The 18,808-nt window shown below is 46.3% G+C and overlaps 1 protein-coding gene across 2 annotated transcripts in view; it reads right to left on the minus strand.

Annotated features, from left to right (window-relative positions):
• Positions 1 to 9,598: 9,598 nt before the first annotated feature.
• The window catches only part of LOC140469503 (noelin-like), a 54,981-nt gene continuing 45,771 nt past the window's right edge, over positions 9,599 to 18,808 (minus strand). For both annotated transcript variants that reach the window (XM_072566074.1, XM_072566073.1), the window contains exon 6: positions 9,599 to 13,450. In XM_072566074.1, coding sequence (XP_072422175.1) covers positions 12,776 to 13,450 — 675 coding nt within the window. In that variant the 3' untranslated portion in view covers positions 9,599 to 12,775. The remainder of the gene's footprint in view (positions 13,451 to 18,808) is intronic.

Genomic DNA, 18,808 nt, shown 5'->3' on the forward strand with positions numbered 1-18,808 from the left:
ATTTCCCATGTCCCTCAGACAGAACCTGATTAACAGCCCCAGCTTTAATATTGTTTATTGCATATATATTGTAAACAATTGTGGCCCCAGTACTGATCCCTGTGGCACTCCACTCATTACCGGTTGCCATCCTGAAAATGCCCCCCCCCCGGTAGTAATTGGAGCGAGGTCAGCCAGATGGACCTCATAGACTATGAGTTCCCTGATTGGGGCTGTTAATTTGGTCCATTCAGGGTGCTACGGCTGACAGATTAAAAACGGAAGTGTAACACTTAATGAGATGCTGAGAGGTTGTTTGGTATATGAAATGAATAATGTAGCCATGAAAAAGTGTCTATTAGCTGAAGCTCAACTGGACTTCAAACTGGCTTTGTCATTGGAAAACGCAGCAAGTGAAGCATCTGAGTTTTGGGGTATTCCAATGGAAGTGGACACCCTCTCCAGTCCCACTGAACTTGGGGGAATGCCACCTGCATAGCCTCATGCAGGATATATCCCGAACAGATGGACTCTAGGCCAGCCCACAGCAAAACTCCAAAACAAAGCCAAGCCTCAGCCAAACCAGTAACGTTTTCTTCAGGATCCAGGCCAGTGACCCATTGTCGTTGTTGTTGGTATGTGGACTCATGACAGCAAAAGAGTCTTACTGGGCCTAAATGGTGTAAGAGAGCTCATAGCTGAAAATGTGTTGCTGGATAAGTGCAGCAGGTCAGGCAGCATCCAAGGAGCAGGAGAATCGACGTTTCGGGCATGAACCCTTCTTCAGGAATGAGGAAAGTGTGTCAGCAGGCTAAGCTAAAAGGTAGGGAGGAGGGACCGCCTACTTGCGGAACGTTTCAGAGAACACCTTTGGGACACCCGGACCAACCAACCCAACCACCCTGTGGCTCAACACTTCAACTCCCCCTCCCACTCCACCAAGAACATGCAGGTTCTTGGACTCCTCCATCGCCAGACCATAGCTACACGACACCTGGAGGAAGAGCGCCTCATCTTCTGCCTAGGAACCCTCCAACCACAAGGGATGAACTCAGATTTCTCCAGTTTCCTCATTTCCCCTCCCCCCACCTTGTCTCAGTCCCAATCCTCGAACTCAGCACCACCTTCCTAACCTGCAATCTTCTTCCTGACCTCTCCGCCCCCACCCCCACTCCGGCCTATCACCCTCACCTTGACCTCCTTCCACCTATCGCATTTCCAACGCCCCTCCCCCAAGACCCTCCTCCCTACCTTTTATCTTAGCCTGCTGGACACACTTTCCTCATTCCTGAAGAAGGGCTCATGCCCGAAACGTCGATTCTCCTGCTCCTTGGATGCTGCCTGACCTGCTGCGCTTTTCGAGCAACACATTTTTCAGCTCTGATTCTCCAGCATCTGCAGTCCTCACTTTCTCCTAAGAGAGCTCATAGACTGGTATCCAGGAGAGTTCATACCCTGGAAAGTCCAGCAACATCTACTTTGGAACAGTTAAATTGCTTAGCAACATCCAAATCAGAACCAATCAAAATAAACGAACGCTAAATGGTCACCTGGTTCTAATGGAGATTGCTCCTCCCTCTGGAGTCCAGCCCTTATGTTTGTGCAAGACCTGAGCTCGGCTGAGAACCTGTACTGGGGCATCTTGACAGTTTAGGGATGCAACATTCGTTCTGGTTACTTATGAGCAGCAGTGGCTGTGGGAAAAGGCAGAGGCCCAAGCTTGATGGGGCGAGATTGGTTGTGAAAGTCAACTAGATTGGCTAATGCAGAGTGTAAATGCACCCAGATAGAGAAAGAAGGATTGGCTGTCATATTTTGATTCAGGAAATTTCACCAATACCTTTATGCTAGAAAATTTGTAACAATAATGGACTACTAACCCTGAGCAGTCTACTTAAAGAGGACAAGGCAGTGTCACCTTCTGGTTACCAGGATGTTGCCTGGTATGGGAGATTTTAGCAATGAAGAATATTTGGATATTCTGGGTTTGTTTTCACTGGAACACAGGAGGTTCAGGAGCGACCTGATAGAGGTTTATAAGGTTGTGAATAGCCTGGTGAGGGTGGCAAGTGGCCTTTTCCCAGGGTTGAGGAGTCAATTATTGGGGGACACAGGTTCAAGGTGCGAGGGGGGGATCTTTAAAAGAGACATGTGAGGGACGTTTTTCATACAAAGGGTGGTGAGTGCCCTGGAACACGTTACCAGAGGGGGTGGTGCAAGCAGACACAAGAGCACCTGGACGAGTACTTGAATACGAAGGGAATAGAGGGAGATGGATCCTGTAAGTGAAGACAGTTTTAGTATATTAGGACAAAATGTGTCACTGCAGGGGCTCGGAAGGTCAAAAGGCCTGTTCCTGTGCTGTATTGTTCTTTGTTCTAATTGTACCCCAGCACAATCTTTCGCCTCATGGCCCAGCATATACCCCACTCAACTATTACCATCAAGCCTAAGATCAACCCTGGTTCAATGGAGAGTACAGAAGGGTATGCCAGGAGCTGTACCAGGCATACCTGAAAACGAGGTGTCAATGTGGTGAAGCTACCAAATAGGACGGCCTGCATGCCAAACAGCGTGAGCAGCAAGTGATAGATTGAGTTAAACGATCCATAACCAATAGATCAGATCTAAGCTCGACAGTCCTGTCAATCCAATTGTGAATGGTGGTGAACGATTAAACACTGGAAGAGGTGGCTCCACAAATAATCCCATGCTCAATGACGGAAGAGCCCAGCAACGGTGGCACGGCAGCACGGTGGCACAGTGGTTAGCACTGCTGCCTCACAGCGCCAGAGACCCGGGTTCAATTCCCGCCTCAGGCGACTGACTGTGTGGAGTTTGCACGTTCTCCCTGTGTCTGCGTGGGTTTCCTCCGGGTGCTCCAGTTTCCCCCCACAGTCCAAATTGGCCATGCTAAATTGCCTGTAGTGTTAGGTAAGGGGTAAATGTAAGGGTACGGGTGGGTTACGCTTCGGCGGGTCGGTATGGACTTGTTGGGCTGAAGGGCCTGTTTCCACACTGTAATCTAATCTAATTTCGCTGCAATCTTCAGCCAGAAGTACCAGGTGGATGATCCATCTCAGCCTCCTCCAGTGATCTCCAGCATTATAGATACCAGTCTCCAGCCAATTCCATTCTCTCCATGTGATATTAAGAAACGGTTGGATACACTGGATACTGCAAAGGTGACCGGCCCTTACAACATTCCGGCAATAGTATTGAAAACTTGTGGTCCAGAACTAGCTGTTGCCCTAGCCAAGCTGTTCCAGTGCAGTTACAACACTGACGTCTACATGACAATGTGGAAAATTGCCCAGGTATGTCCTGTGCACCGAGAAGCAAGACAAATCCAACCTGTCAAATTTCTATCTCATCAGTCTACTCTTGATCATCAGTAAAGATGTCATCAACAGGGCTATTAAGCAGCACTTGCTCAGTGATGCCCAGTTTGGATTCTGCCAGGATCACTCAGCCCCTAACCTGTTTACAGCCTTGGTTCAAACCTGGACAGGACAGCTGAATTCCAGAGGAGAGAGGAGAGAGGAGAGGGACAGCCCTTGACATCAAGATTGCATTCAACTAAGTATGATGTCAAGGGGCCCTAGCAAAACTGTAATCAAGAAAGCATATGGTGTTTTTGCTTTCATTAACAGGGGGATTGAGTTTAAGAGTCGTGAGATCTTGTTGCAGCTGTATAAAACTTTGGTTAGACCGCACTTGGAATACTGCGTCCAGTTCTGGTCACCTTATTATAGGAAAGATGTGGATGCCTTGGAGAGGGTTCAGAGGAGGTTTACCAGGATGCTGCCTGGAATGGAGGGCTTATCTTATGAAGAGAGGTTGACTGAGCTCGGACTTTTTTCATTGGAGAAAAGGAGGAGGAGAGGGGACCTAATTGAGGTATACAAGATAATGAGAGGCATAGATAGAGTCGATAGCCAGAGACTATTTCCCAGGGCAGAAATGACTAACACGAGGGGTCATAGTTTTAAGCTGGTTGGAGGAAAGTATAGAGGGGATGTCAGAGGCGGGTTCTTTACACAGAGAGTTGTGAGAGCATGGAATGCGTTGCCAGCAGCAGTTGTGGAAGCAGGTCATTGGGGACATTTAAGAGACTCCTGGACATGCATATGGTCACAGAAATTTGAGGGTGTATACATGAGGATCAGTGGTCGGCACAACATCGTGGGCTGAAGGGTGTTCTATGTTCTATGTTCCATTGTGTAACGGAGACAAACTCTCTGCTGGTTGGAGTCATACCTAGTACATAGGAAGATGGTTGTGGTTGTTGGAGGTCAGTTATCTCAGCTCTAGGACATCTCTGCGGGAGTTCCTCAAGATAGTGTCCTAGGCCCAACCATCTTCATCTTCATCATCAATAACCTTCCCTCTAATATTATGTCAGAAGTGGGGATGTTGCTGATGATTGCACAATGTTCATCACCATTCACAACTCCTCAAATACTGAAGCAGTCCATGTTCAAATGCAACAAGATCTGGACAATATCAGGCTTGGGCTGATAAGTGGCAAGTAACATTCATGCCACACAAATGCCAGGCTATAACGATCACCAGTAAGAGACGATCTCACCACTGCCCCTTGAAATTTAGTGGTGTTACCATCACTGAATTCCCCCATTATAAACTTCCTTGGCATTACCATTGACCAGAAACTCAACAGGATTCACCACATCAACATAAAGTGACTACAAGAGCTGGTAAGAGGCTAGGATTACTGCAGTGAGTAACTCACCCTCTTGACTCCCCAAAGCCTATCCACCACCGACAAAGCACAAGTCAGGAGCGTGAGGGAATATTCCCCACTTGCCCTGGGTGGGTGCAGCTCCAACAACACTCAAGGAGCTTGACACCATCCAGGACAAAGCAGCCCGCTTGATTGGTACCACATCCACAAAATCCACTCCCTCTACCACCGACGCTCAATCGCAGCAGTGTATACTCTACAAGATGCACTGCAAAAATGATCCAAGGCTCCTTCAACAGCACCTTTCAAACCCATAGCCACTTCCATCTGGAAGAACTAGGGCAGCAGATAAATGGGAACACCACCTGCAAGTTCTCCTCCAAGCCACTCATCATCCTGACTTGGAAATATATTACTGGGTCAAAATCCGAGAATTGCCTCCTTAAGGGCATTTAGGTCAACTTACAGCACATGGATTACAACAGTTCAATGCAGTCCAAACTGATCTCAAAACTCAAGGTCTCGGCTCCACCCTCTGCAACTAGATCCTTAGCTTCCTGACCCTCAGGCCGTAATCAGTGAAGACAGACAACAGCACTTCTTCCATAATAATCCTCAACACTGGCACCCTGCATGGATACGTTCTCAGCCCCCTACTGTACTCTCTGTACATCCACTGTGTAGCCAAATTCTTAACGAATGCACTCTACCAGTTTGCTGATGACACCACCGTAGCAGGCTGCATATCAAACAACGATGAGACAGAATACAGGAAGGACAGAGTGCTTGGTGTCATGGTACAATTATAATAACCTCTCTCTCAATGTCAGCAAAACCAAAGAACTGATCATTGACTTGCCCCTATCTACATCAATGGAGCTAGGTTGGAGAGGGTTGAGAGAGTCAAGTTCCTAGGAGTGACAATAACCAATACCTGTCCTGGATTTCCCATTTAGGTGTGATGGTCAAGAAGGCACAACAAGGCCTCTTCTTCCTCTGGCAGCTTAGGAATATCGGAATGTCCCTTACCAACTTTTATAGATGCAAACATTCTCTCCTGATGCATAATGGCCTAGTACGGCTAGAATGCTCTGCCCAGGACTGTTAAGAAACTACAGAAGATTGTGTGCACAGGCCCAACCATCACAGAAGCCAAACTCTCATCCATGGACTCTATTTACACAGTTTGTTGCTGTGGAAAGGCTGCTGACATCATCAAAGACCTCTCGCCTTGATAATGCTCTCTTCCATCAGGCAGAAGATACAGAAGCTTGAACATGTGCACCAGCAGATTCAAGAATAGCTTCTTCCCTGTTGTTCCCCCACCCCATCATCAAATAATGTTATCCTGCTCATGTTGATCTGTCTTCATGCACCTCCTGTGTGGTCGTAACTTTGTATGCCTTGCTCTGCCTAAACACCCTAAGATCTGTATATCCTTGTTTGCTATGATCTGCCTATACTGCTTGCAAAACAAAACTTCTCACTGTACCTAGGTACGTATGGCTACAATAAATCAAATCAAATCAAAAGCACCTTCTCAAGGGCAGCTAGGGACGGGCAACAAAAGCTGTCCCAGCCAGTGACACTCACGTTCCATGTGTAATTAAAGCTCCCTCTACTTTTTAAAACTGAAAGTTAAGCTTTCTCTACACTGTCCCTCATCAAACACATCCATGACAGGGATAGCACAAGGTTAGGTACAGAATAAAGCTCCCTCTACACTGACCCCATCAAACACTCCAGGACCGGGACTGCAAAGGATTAGATAAAGTTCAAAAATCTTTCTATATATATAAATGTGAATTAATCAAAGAAAACTTGCATACATTTGTTAAGGGTAATTTGTATTTATCATCTCATCAAAGAAAAATGACAGGTCTGTAAAGGGTCTCGATGATGAGGGGTATGTTATATCATCTGAACTACACTAGTTGTCTCAGCTCACTTCAGCACACCAGCAATTCCAATCAGTTAGGCTCACACCTCACATTAATACACTTCATATAACTCTCATATATGTGCAGCATGATTTAGTGAACATGGCCTTCCAGAAGCCATTTATAACATGGAACACAACAGTTTTGATAGCAAGGTTATAGTTCATGGAATCAAAGTGATAGGAGCAACATGAAAATAGAATTGGCTGAATGACAGGAAAGAGGGAACCAGTCACAGGATGCATTTTGGGCTGGGGTTGGATTAGATTAGATTACTTACAGTGTGGAAACAGGCCCTTCGGCCCAACAAGTCCACACCGCCCCGCCGAAGCGTAACCCACCCATACCCCTACATCTACATCTACCCCTAACACTACGGGCAATTTAGCATGGCCAATTCACCTGACCTGCACATCTTTAGACTGTGGGAGGAAACCGGAGCACCCAGAGGAAACCCACGCAGACACGGGGAGAACATGCAAACTCCACCCAGTCAGTCGCCTGAGGCGGGAATTGAACCCGGGTCTCTGGCGCTGTGAGGCCGCAGTGCTAACCACTGTGCCACCGTGCCGCCCACGGTGTGACATGGAGTTTCCTCGAGGTCTCTGTTGGATCTCTGCTCTTCTTGAGACAGCACAGTGTATTGGGAATGATGTACAATGTTAATATGTGTATCTATTAGAAAATTTGAAAGCATTGTGAAATGAGTGGGATGAAGGACACAAAAGGCCTGATGGAATGGTCTGTCAAGTGGCGGATGAAACTTCACGCTGAGCACTGGGAAATGATAGATTTTGATAGGAAGAGTGTAGAGAAAGACTTGAATATAAATAGTACAGCTCTTTCAGGGTGTGCAGGAGTTAGGAAGCTTTGGGGATAAATGTGCATCAATCACAGAGGATGGCAGGACAGATTGAGAGAGAGCAATTGATAAAGACTTGGCTTTATTCATCAGAGGATAGAGTACAAGAACTCTATGTTAAATCTGTTCTAAAACCCTGGTGTGGCCTCAGCTGGAGGACTGTGTACTGTGAAGGAATTGGAGAGAGTCTGGAAAGAATTCCAGGGATGAGGAACTTCAGTTGTGTTGGTGGGTCAGGGAAGCTGTGACTATTCTCCTTCGAGAATAGTCTGGGCGGCACGGTGGCACAGTGGTTAGCACTGCTGCCTCACAGCGCCTGAGACCCGGGTTCAATTCCCGCCTCAGGCGACTGACTGTGTGGAGTTTGCACGTTCTCCCCGTGTCTGCGTGGGTTTCCTCCGGGTGCTCCGGTTTCCTCCCACAGTCCAAAGATGTGCAGGCCAGGTGAATTGGCCATGCTAAATTGCCCGTAGTGTTAGGTAAGGGGTAAATGTCGATGTAGGGGTATGGGTGGGTTACGCTTCGGCGGGGCGGTGTGGACTTGTTGGGCCGAAGGGCCTGTTTCCACACTGTAAGTAATCTAATCTAAAAAAAAGTGAAGACTGGATGGAGATTTGATTGAGCTGTTCAAAAACGTGAAGGATTTCATTAGCAAAAGGGTCGAGGAACAGAAATGAGTGGCCAAAGAAACACTGGGTAGATGTGACAAAATGACTTCACCCAGTGAGTGATTGGGCTGCCCAAGAGTGTGATGGAGGCAGGGTCAGCGGAGGATTTGAAAGGAAATAGGATCATCATTTGTGATTATAAACATGCAGCAAAAGGGCGTGTTTATGGGCAAAAGGCAGGCAAGTCACACAAAGTGAATTGCTCCTTAGAAGGCTAGCATGGACATGGCAGGCTGAATGGTCTCTCTCCATGATGTAACCACAGAGTCAGAGATGTACACCCTTCGGTCCAACCCGTCTATGCCGACCAGATATCCCAACCCAATCTAGTCCCATCTGCCAGCACCCGGCCCATATCCCTTCAAACCCTTCCTATTCATATACCCATCCAGATGCCTTTTAAATGTTGCAATTGTACCAGCTTCCACCACTTCCTCTGGCAGCTCATTCCATACACGTACCACCCTCTGTGTGAAAATGTTGCCCCTTAGGTCTCTTTTATATCTTTCCCCTCTCACCCTAAACCTATGCCCTCTAGTTCTGGACTCCCCGACCCCAGGGAAAAGACTTTGTCTATTTATCCTATCCATACCCCTCATAATTTTGTAAACCTCTAAACGGTCACCCCTCAGCCTCCGACACTCCAGGGAAAACAGCCCCAGCCTGTTCAGCCTCTCCCTATAGCTCAGATCCTCCAACTCTGGCAACATCCTTGTAAATCTTTTCTGAACCCATTCAAGTTTCACAACATCTTTCCAATAGGAAGGAGACCAAAATTGCATGCAATATTCCAACAGTGGCCTAACCAATGTCCTGTACTCAATACTCTGACCAATAAGGGAAAGCATACCAAACGCCTTCTTCACTATCCTGTCTATTTGCGACTCCACTTTCAAGGAGCTATGAACCTGCGCTCCAAGGTCTCTTTGTTCAGCAACACTCCCTAGGACCCTACCATATATAACTCTTCGTGATTTTATAAAATGGCCCATCAAAAACTTTCAAAGCTTGTTCAAAATGGGATAAAAAGACAGAGTATGAGGTTTCTGCACGTCTGATCGGCGACATCGGGTGCAATCCCTGAGAGTAGAGGTAGAGGAAGAATTCATCGAGGGGTCCACATGATGGAGAATATTGTTCGAGTAATCAGGAGTTTTCAATGGCTGGACATGCCTAACCAGAGAGAAGCGATTGGTTACCGAACCAGAGGGGGAAGAGGAGGAGAATGTTTTTGACTCAGTGAGTTGTTGAATTCTGAGACATGCTGCCTGAGAGGGCAGTGGGAGCAGACTTAACAGGAACTTTCCCAAAGGGATTAGAGATATACTGGAATAGGGGGAATTTGCAGGTCACTGTGGAAATTACAACATCTAAGGAATGTGTTGAGTTAAAGACTCCAACCAAATGCATAAACACTGAAGGATTCACAGGGACTCTTTATAACTCATCTTGGACTCCTTTTAATGATAAAATAGAAAGAGGCAAATCCAGAGGTTGACTTTAACAGTCGCACTGTTTTCCTGTTACAACAGTCAGTAGCAGCACATGCCAACCCCTCTCTTCACTGCCATTGGCGGAGAACAAGAGATAAAATTCTAAAGAAACACATACTGACATATTGAAAATCTCACACTGACATAGACCAACACAAACACACTCACTGATACACTCAAAAACTCACACTCAGATAGACCAATACACACACACGAAACCTCACACTCACATAAACCAACACAAACACACTGACACACTCAAAACCACATCCTCAAAACCTCACACTCACATAGACCAACACAAACACACACTCACTGACAGACTCAAAACCTCACAATCAGACCAATATACACACACAAAACCTCAGACTCACATAGACCAAAACATACACACGCGCGCGCACACGCACACACACATACAACCTCACACGCACATGGACCAACACACACACACTGACACACACAAAAACAACAGAATTGCATGCAATTCTGGTCTCCTTCCTATTGGAAGGATATTGTGAAACTTGAAAGGGTTCAGAAAAGATTTACAAGGATGTTGCCAGGGTTGGAGGATTTGAGCTACAGGGAGAGGCTGAACAGGCTGGGGCTGTTTTCCCTGGAGCATCAGAGGCTGAGGGGTGACCTTATAGAGGTTTACAAAATTATGAGGGGCATGGATAGGGTAAATAGGCAAAGTCTTTTCCCTGGGGTCGGGGAGTCCAGAACTAGAGGGCATAGGTTTAGGGTGAGAGGGGAAAGATATAAAAGAGACCTAAGGGACAACTGTTTCACACAGAAGGTGGTGCATGTATGGACTGAGCTGCCAGAGGAAATGGTGGAGGCTGGTACAATTGTAGCATTTGACAGGCATCTGGATGGGTATATGAACAGGAAGGAAGTGAGGACTGCAGATGTTGGAGATCAGATCTGAAAAATGTGTTGCTGGAAAAGTGCAGCAGGTCAGGCAGCATCCAAGGAGCAGGAGAATTGAAGAAGGGCTTATGCCCGAAACGTCGATTCTCCTGCTCCTTGGATGCTGCCTGACCTGCTGCGCTTTTCCAGCAACACATTTTTCAACATGGATAGGAAGGGCTTGGAGGAAAATGGGCCGGGTGCTGGCAGGTGGGAGTAGATTGGGTTGGGATATCTGGTTGGCATGGACAGGTTGGACCGAAGGGTCTGTTTCTGTGCTGTACATCTCTATGACAAGCACACTGACACATTCAAAACCTCACACTCACACAGACCAACACACACACAAAACCTCACACTCACATAGACCAACACAAACACACTGACACACTCAGATAGATCAACACACACATTCATAACCTCAAACTGACAAAGACCAACACACACACACTCAAAACCTCACACTCACATAGACCAACACACACACACACACACACACAGACATTCAAAACCAAACACTCACATGGACCATCACACATGCACACACTCAAAACCTCACAGTTACATATAGACCAACACCCGCACACTAACACATTCAAAACCTCAGTCACATAGACCAATGCGCAGACACCCACATTCTCACACTAACATGACTAACCCATTCACACACAGATACTATCACAGACCGACAGTCTGAGACAAACTGCCAGACACATTCACAGAGACAGACAAACATGCACACATTGCCGCACAAACACACCAGATGCCCATAAAGATGATGTCATACACATTCATTAACACTCTCTGATGCAAACCAGCTCTTCTGCATAAACTGACAGACATTGGCAGATGGAGGCCAAAAGAGATGTGTAGACACCAACGTACACACTCATGGATATGGACAGCCCCCCTCCCCACCTCCAAACTCTGTGCACACAAAATGGACCCTATAACAGACACACACGGATACAGTAACAAAGACAAACACACAGGTACAAATGGAGATAGACTCAGATGTACAGATTGACAGTGCACACACAGAGTGCTATCAGAGAGATACACACTTACAAATACATAATGCAGATACACTCGCTCACCTTCACTCACACAAACCCACAGCTTTGCAAAAGAATGAAGCAATATTTTGACAATCGGTACATGAAGAGAGAATTAATTACTGTGATGATGTGATTTGTGCACCAGAACGGGCTGATATGAAATATTAAACTCTACAAATCAACCTGGGTTGAATTCAGAACAGATTCTTAAAGTACCAGGTTCTAGGATAGGAAATATGGTCTAGTTAATCTGATGCAGCTCACACTGTAGTTATCCAACGCATAGATGTTAATTGGGCCTTTACACTGTGTCACTGACAAGCTGTGACACACAACTCATCACACAATGGACTTATGCTCAAATAATTACATCTCTTCAGATTAAATAGTAACTTCTTTTAGGTAACAATGAGGCAGCTGAGGAACACTACAGAAGGTTATAGTCCAGTGACAGTGAGGGTGAAGTCCAGTTAGTTGACAGCTGCATGTCCAGAGTGAGCCAGTCCCATGGTCCTTGATGGTAATTGGTAGAAGAGATAGATTTTTGCAGAGGTGGAGTGTTTTTCAAGTTGGGAGGGGGGGGAAGTGAGATGGGAGGAACTGTTTTGTTCCCCGCCTCTTACAATTTGCCAAAGTATTGAAGATCGAGTGAGGAGGTCCCTGACCATCAGCAGGTTCGGTTCCTGTGGTTGCTGCTACCGTGGATCCCAAGCTCAACAGCAACAACTTGGGTCCTACCATCCTCAACACTGGAGAGAAGGGGGCGGGGGGATGAATGGGAGGGGAGAGAAAGTGAGAGAGGGACAGGAAGAGAAAGATAGGGAGGGGGAGTGAGGAGGGAGTTAGGAGGGAAGTGGAGAGGGAGAGAAGGGACAATAAGTGGGAAGGAAGGAATAGAGGAAGAGTGTATGAGAACACAGAGAGAGGGAGAGCAGGAGGGAGGTAGTATCGTTATGAGTTGGGAATTGGGGGCAGATATCAGCTAATTGAGGAAACCTTTTTATGTGGAGACAGGAATAGCCCAGAAACCAAACTAAAATGTCAATGAGGCTACATGTCCTTTCTATGGAATATACATAAACACCTCTACAGGTCTTCCAGATCGATATATCACTATACTGACTGTATCATTGTGGAAAGGAAGGAATTTGAATGGCCTTACAACTCATCAGATTTAATGATGTGGAATAGCGTGACATTATATAGAACCTGGTGACCATTATTCCACGTGTAAAGGGCTCGGTCTTTGGGATTATAATCCAGCATGGAGATGTGAGAGTACTGGTTATGGAACTGGATGTCAGTGTACTCATAGGTGGAAGTGTTGGTGTTGTATGAGTAGTAAACCTTGGCCCCACCCAGGTGTGAGTTGGTCATGTACAGAGTGCCACAGATCATGAAGGCTTCCCCTGCACTCCGTTTGGGATAGCCTGTGTTCCAGCTCCGGATCACCTCCAGCGTTCCCAGATCCAGCTTGCTAATGACGATGTTCCCAGCATTCTGATTGGTGGCATAGACTGCCCAGAGCCCACCCTCGTCCACCATCAAGTCGATGTCAGAATGGCCTCCCCAGGAGTACGGGTACATGTTGTTATAGCCGGCGTAGTCCAGGCTTCTCTGAGTCAGCAGCCGCTCAGTGGGAATGTGGAACTTGATGAGGATGTGGCTCTGGTATTTATTAAAGTACAGGGTCTGGTTGTAAACCACCTGACCAGTACCAGACCATGGGTGAGGCAGACGGTACACTGTGAAATTGTCCGTACCCATGAAATCTTGCAGGGACTTATAAACACGCACAAAGCGGTTGTTATGGTAACCATCCATGTAATAAACCTATGGAAAAATTAGACAAGACAACATCAAGATGGATTTGTCAGTTAAACATTAATCAGAATAAGACCTGAGTCAAAACTATGCACAATTTCCCATAATTTCACATTGGGATCCCTCCAGCCTCTGGATCTCATCCAAGTCCCAATTGACATCCCATGAGTCGGTGATGAAGGACCCCTCTCCCACTTCACCTGGTTTGCAACATCAGATACATTGAGCACACCATCCTCCTCTGCAGCATGGTCCCATTGCCTGGGAATGCTCCTGCCTGGCTCCCTCCCAGTCATAACCCAGCAGTAACCAGCTACACCTCCCCATCCCACCACCACACACACACTCCTCCGCTACACTGTTCCCTCTGTTGTCCCCCAAGATCTATCCTTGGCTCCACCTATTGCTTATTCACACACTGCCCCCTTGACAGTATCACCCAAAACTACAGTGTTCGCCTTTCATGGCATATGGCAACATCCCTATCTTTGAGCCAGGAGGACCAGGTCTGAGTCCCACTTGCTCCAGAGATGTGTTTTTTTCAGATTAGATTACTTACAGTGTGGAAACAGGCCCTTCGGCCCAACAAGTCCACACCGAGCCGCCGAAGCGCAACCCACCCATACCCATTCCCCTACATTTACCCCTGCATCTAACACTACGGGCAATTTAGCATGGCCAATTCACCTGACCTGCACATCTTTGGACTGTGGGAGGAAACCGGAGCACCCGGAGGAAACCCACGCAGACACGGGGAGAATGTGCAAACTCCACACAGTCAGTCGCCTGAGGTGGGAATTGAACCCGGGTCTCTGGCGCTGTGAGGCAGCAGTGCTAACCACTGTGCCACCGTGCCGCCCTGGCCATTTTTCCTGGCCATTTCAGGGGGCAGTTACACTATGGGTCTGGAATCATATGCCAGTCAGACTGGGTAAGGACAGTAGATTTCCTTCACAGAAGAATATAAGTGAAACTGGTCGGGGCTTTATGCCAATGGTTGTCAATTGGCTCACTTTTAAAAACACAGCATTGCTGAATTCAAATCTCACCATCTGCCCTGGTGGGATTAGTCTGACTCTCTGGATAACTGGCCAAGGGACATTACCTCCCCCTGTTAATATGCTTCAAACACAAACAGACCATCTCACATGCTGCTCTTTTCCAGTGAGAACAAGTTCAATTTGCACAGTCACTCCTCATCAGCCAGTTCTCAATCTCTCCGACTGCTCTCATCACCATCTTCCCCAAAGCTGTAATGTTCCTGCCGTGCTGTGTAATCTGAACTGGGTCTGGCATTGTAAATACTGCTGCATCAATGATTTATAAAGATTACCTCATTAGTTCAATCTGACACTGACATTACTGCTGGGAATCATTGCTACAATAACTTCAACTTAACACCAATGTTAAGAGTAATTGTGTTGAGTTCTGCGTACTGTGTCTTCGTACGGGGTCAGAGAGGGGTCTGTGGGGAGCAGTAGGTCAGTGAAGTGGAACAGCTGGGGAACCACAGTGTCTGTTGCTGTGTCTCTGATGGAGTTATGTTGACAGTCATAAAGCCGACAGAGTGGGAGGCCTCCGATTCAGCTGAAGCTTTGCAGGAAACAAAGTCACTTTTGCAAGAGAAATCCATTGTCAGATCAAATGAGGTTGAAATTTTGAGACAGAAATGGCTCCAGTGAACAGATTGGTATGAGGAGATTAAATAATCCTGGGAGAAACAGGGGCATAAATATAGTGAACCCGTGACCATGTGGTGAAGCAACTGAAAATGAGGTTCTGAAGGGCTGAGCTTCTGCAATACTTTGTAGGATCTGGACTCCACAAATCAAAATGACAACTGCCAATGATAAACACACTCATGTCTACAGCTGTCAACATTGGGGGACGGGGTGAACTGACTGTTTTTAGAACCCTCATGATATTATACAAATCTTGTGATATGTCTCAGCTGCTACAATGGGGATTGCCACATCTGTCAAATGAGCAATGTGTTTGCTGAGAATTAGCCTGAAGCCTTAGCAGTGAATTGAAAACTGTGAATACAGTCAAACAGTGTAAACTTAGGCCCTTCAGCCCACCATGTCCATACCAACCCAACAAACGCCAAACTACACTAATCCCATTGACGTGCACTTGGTCCATAGTCTACTGTGCCCTGGCATTTTAAGTGCTCACCCAGATGTTTCTTAATCATTATGAGAGTACCTGCCACCACCCCATTCTCAGACAGCACGTTCCATATTTCCAACACTCTCTGTATGAAAAGATTTGTCATTTACATAAATGATTTGGATGTGAGCATAAGAGGTACAGTTAGTAAGTTTGCAGATGACACCATAATTGGAGGTGTAGTGGACAGCGAAGAGGGTTACCTCAGATTGCAACAGGATCTTGACCAGATGGGCTAATGGGCTGAGAAGTGGCAGATGGAGTTTAATTCAGATAAATGCGAGGTGCTGCATTTTGGGAAAGCAAATCTTAGCAGGACTTATACACTTAATGGTAAGGACTTAGGGAGTGTAGCTGAACAAAGAGACCTTGAAGTGCAGTTTCATAGCTCCTTGAAAGTGGAGTCGCAGGTAGATAGGATAGTGAAGAAGGCTTTTGGTATGCTTTCCTTTATTGGTCAGAGTATTGAGTACAGGAGTTGGGAGGTCATGTTATGGCTGTACAGGGCATTGGTTAAGCCATTGTTGGAATATTGCATGCAATTCTGGTCTCCTTCCTATCGGAAAGATGTTGTGAAACTTGAAAGGGTTCAGAAAAGATTTACAAGGATGTTGCCAGGGTTGGAGGATCTGAGCTACAGGGAGAGGCTGAACAGGCTGGGGCTGTTTTCCCTGGAGCGTCAGAGGCTGAGGGGTGACCTTATAGAGGTTTACAAAATTATGAGGGGTATGGATAGGATTAATATGCAAAGTCTTTTCCCTGGGGTCAGGGAGTCCAGAACTAGAGGGCATAGCTTTAGGGTGAGATGGGAAAGTTATAAAAGAGACCTAAGGGACAACTTTTTCACACAGAGGGTGGTACGTGTATGGAATGAGCTGCCAGAGGAAGTGGTGGAGGCTGGTATAATTGCAACATTTAAGAGGCATTTGGATGGGTATATGAATAGGAAGGGTTTGGAGGGATATGGGCCGGGTGCTGGATTGGATTGGGATATCTGGTCGTCATGGACGGGTTGGACCGAAGGGTCTGTTTCCATGCTGTACATCTCTATGGCTCCATGTCTAATTACCTCTGAAACTTCTAAATCACTTACTCCTCCTCTTAAACTCTTGCCCTCTGGTCTTAGACATATCTGCCATCGGGAAGAGGTTCTCACAATCTACCTTATCTAACCCTCATAATTTTGGAAACCTCAGTCAATCCCCCCCAGCCTCCTCTGCTCCAAGGAAAACAATCCCAGCCTACCCAGTCTCTCCTCATAACCGAGACTTTTTAACCCAGGCAACATCCTGGTGAATCTCCTCTGCACTTTCTCCAGTGTAATCACTTCCTTCTGATAGCGAGGCAACCAGAACTACACAGAGTATTGGGTCCAACCAATGTTTTATTAAATTGTAACAAGGTTTCTTTACTCAGAGATTCTGTGCCCGGGCTAATGAAGGTAAACATTCTGTATGCCTTCTTTACCACTGAGTAACTGCACTGACATCTTGAGGGATTGATGGATTTGCAGACCAACGATAGGATTTTTCTTTCACTTTTGTAGTCAGCGTGTGTAAACATATCAAAAACAGAGAATGCTGGAGAAACTGAGGAGGTCTGTGGGGACAGAAACAGAATCAACATTTCGAGTCTAATATAACTTATTCAGAACTGTTAAGAAGGCATACAGTGTTTTGGCCTTTATTAATAGAGGGATTGAGTTCCGGAACCAGGAGGTTATGCTGCAGCTGTACAAAACTCTGGTACGGCCGCACTTGGAGTATTGTGTACAGTTCTGGTCACCGCATTATAAGAAGGATGTGGAAGCTTTGGAAAGGGTGCAGAGGAGATTTACTAGGATGTTGCCTGGTATGGAAGGAATGTCTTATGAGGAAAGGCTGAGGGCCTTGAGGCTGTTCTCATTGGAGAGAAGAAGTTGAGAGGTGACTTAATAGAGACATACAAGATAATCAGAGGGTTAGATAGGGTGGACAGGGAGAGCCTTTTTCCAAGTATAGGGACAGCAAACACGATGGGACACAACTTTAAAGTGAGGGGAGATAGGTATTAAACAGATGTCAGAGGTAGTTTCTTTACTCAGAGAGTAGTAAGGGTATGGAATGCTTTGCCTGCAACGGTAGTAGATTCGCCAAGTTTAAGTACATTTAAATCGTCATTGGACAGGCAAATGGACGTACATAGAATAGTGTAGGTGGGATGGGCTTCAGATTAGTATGACAGGGTGGCGCAACATTGGGGGCCGAAGGGCCTGTACTGTGCTGTAATGTTCTATGTTCTATTAAATGCATTGGAAAATAGACTTGCAGTCAAAATGATCTAAAAAAGACATCTTTCCAAAACCTTTTCAGTTCTGAAGAAAAATCGTACCGGACTCTAAATGCTAACTCTCTCTGGGTTCTGTCTCCATCTACCTGTTCACTTCCCAACCCCATGTCCCTGTCATCAGTATATATACCACCTTTCCCTCGCTGCTATCTCTTCTAAAGAAGGGTTGCTGGACTTGAAACTTTTAACTTTGTTTCTCTCTCCACAGATACTATCAAAACTGCTGAGTTTCTCTAGCAATTTCTGTTTTCCTCAGATCCATTACCCTAAGATTATGAGTGTGGCACTGGAAAAGCACAGCATCCGAGAAGCAAGAGAATTGACATTTCGGGCATAAACCCTTCATCTTATGCCTAAAACGTCGACTCGCCTGCTCCTCGGATGCTGCCTGACCTGCTGAGCTTTTGCATCGCCACAATTTTCAACTCTAACTCTTCAGCATCTGCAGTCTTCACTTTCTCCTGAGATTATTAGTGCAGTGACATCACCATTACATCAGCATCTTCCTGGACTCGAACGAACTGAGAGCTGTTCCCCATTCTATCTCCAGGATACAGACAGATCAGGCCATTCACCCTTCTCTGTGCATTTGTTTTGAAACCCATAAAACCTCAGCACCAACTCTCTAACAGTGTGGCATTCCCTTTGTCCTTTGTCGAGTTGTTATTGTACAATTAGCTTAGTTGGCTGGAAGGTTGGTTTGCCATACAGAGAGGCACCAGCAGTGTGGGTTTAATTCTTGCACGGATTGAGATTAGTAGACTCTCCTCCTCAACCTCTCTCCTCACATGAGGTATGTTGACCCTCAGATTAAACCACTACCAGCTGTCCTCTCTGGGATGAGAGAGCATCTGATGATCTGGTTGG

Source organism: Chiloscyllium punctatum, chromosome 49 (genome assembly GCF_047496795.1).
Source record: "Chiloscyllium punctatum isolate Juve2018m chromosome 49, sChiPun1.3, whole genome shotgun sequence".
Classification (NCBI taxonomy): Eukaryota; Metazoa; Chordata; class Chondrichthyes; order Orectolobiformes; family Hemiscylliidae; genus Chiloscyllium; species Chiloscyllium punctatum.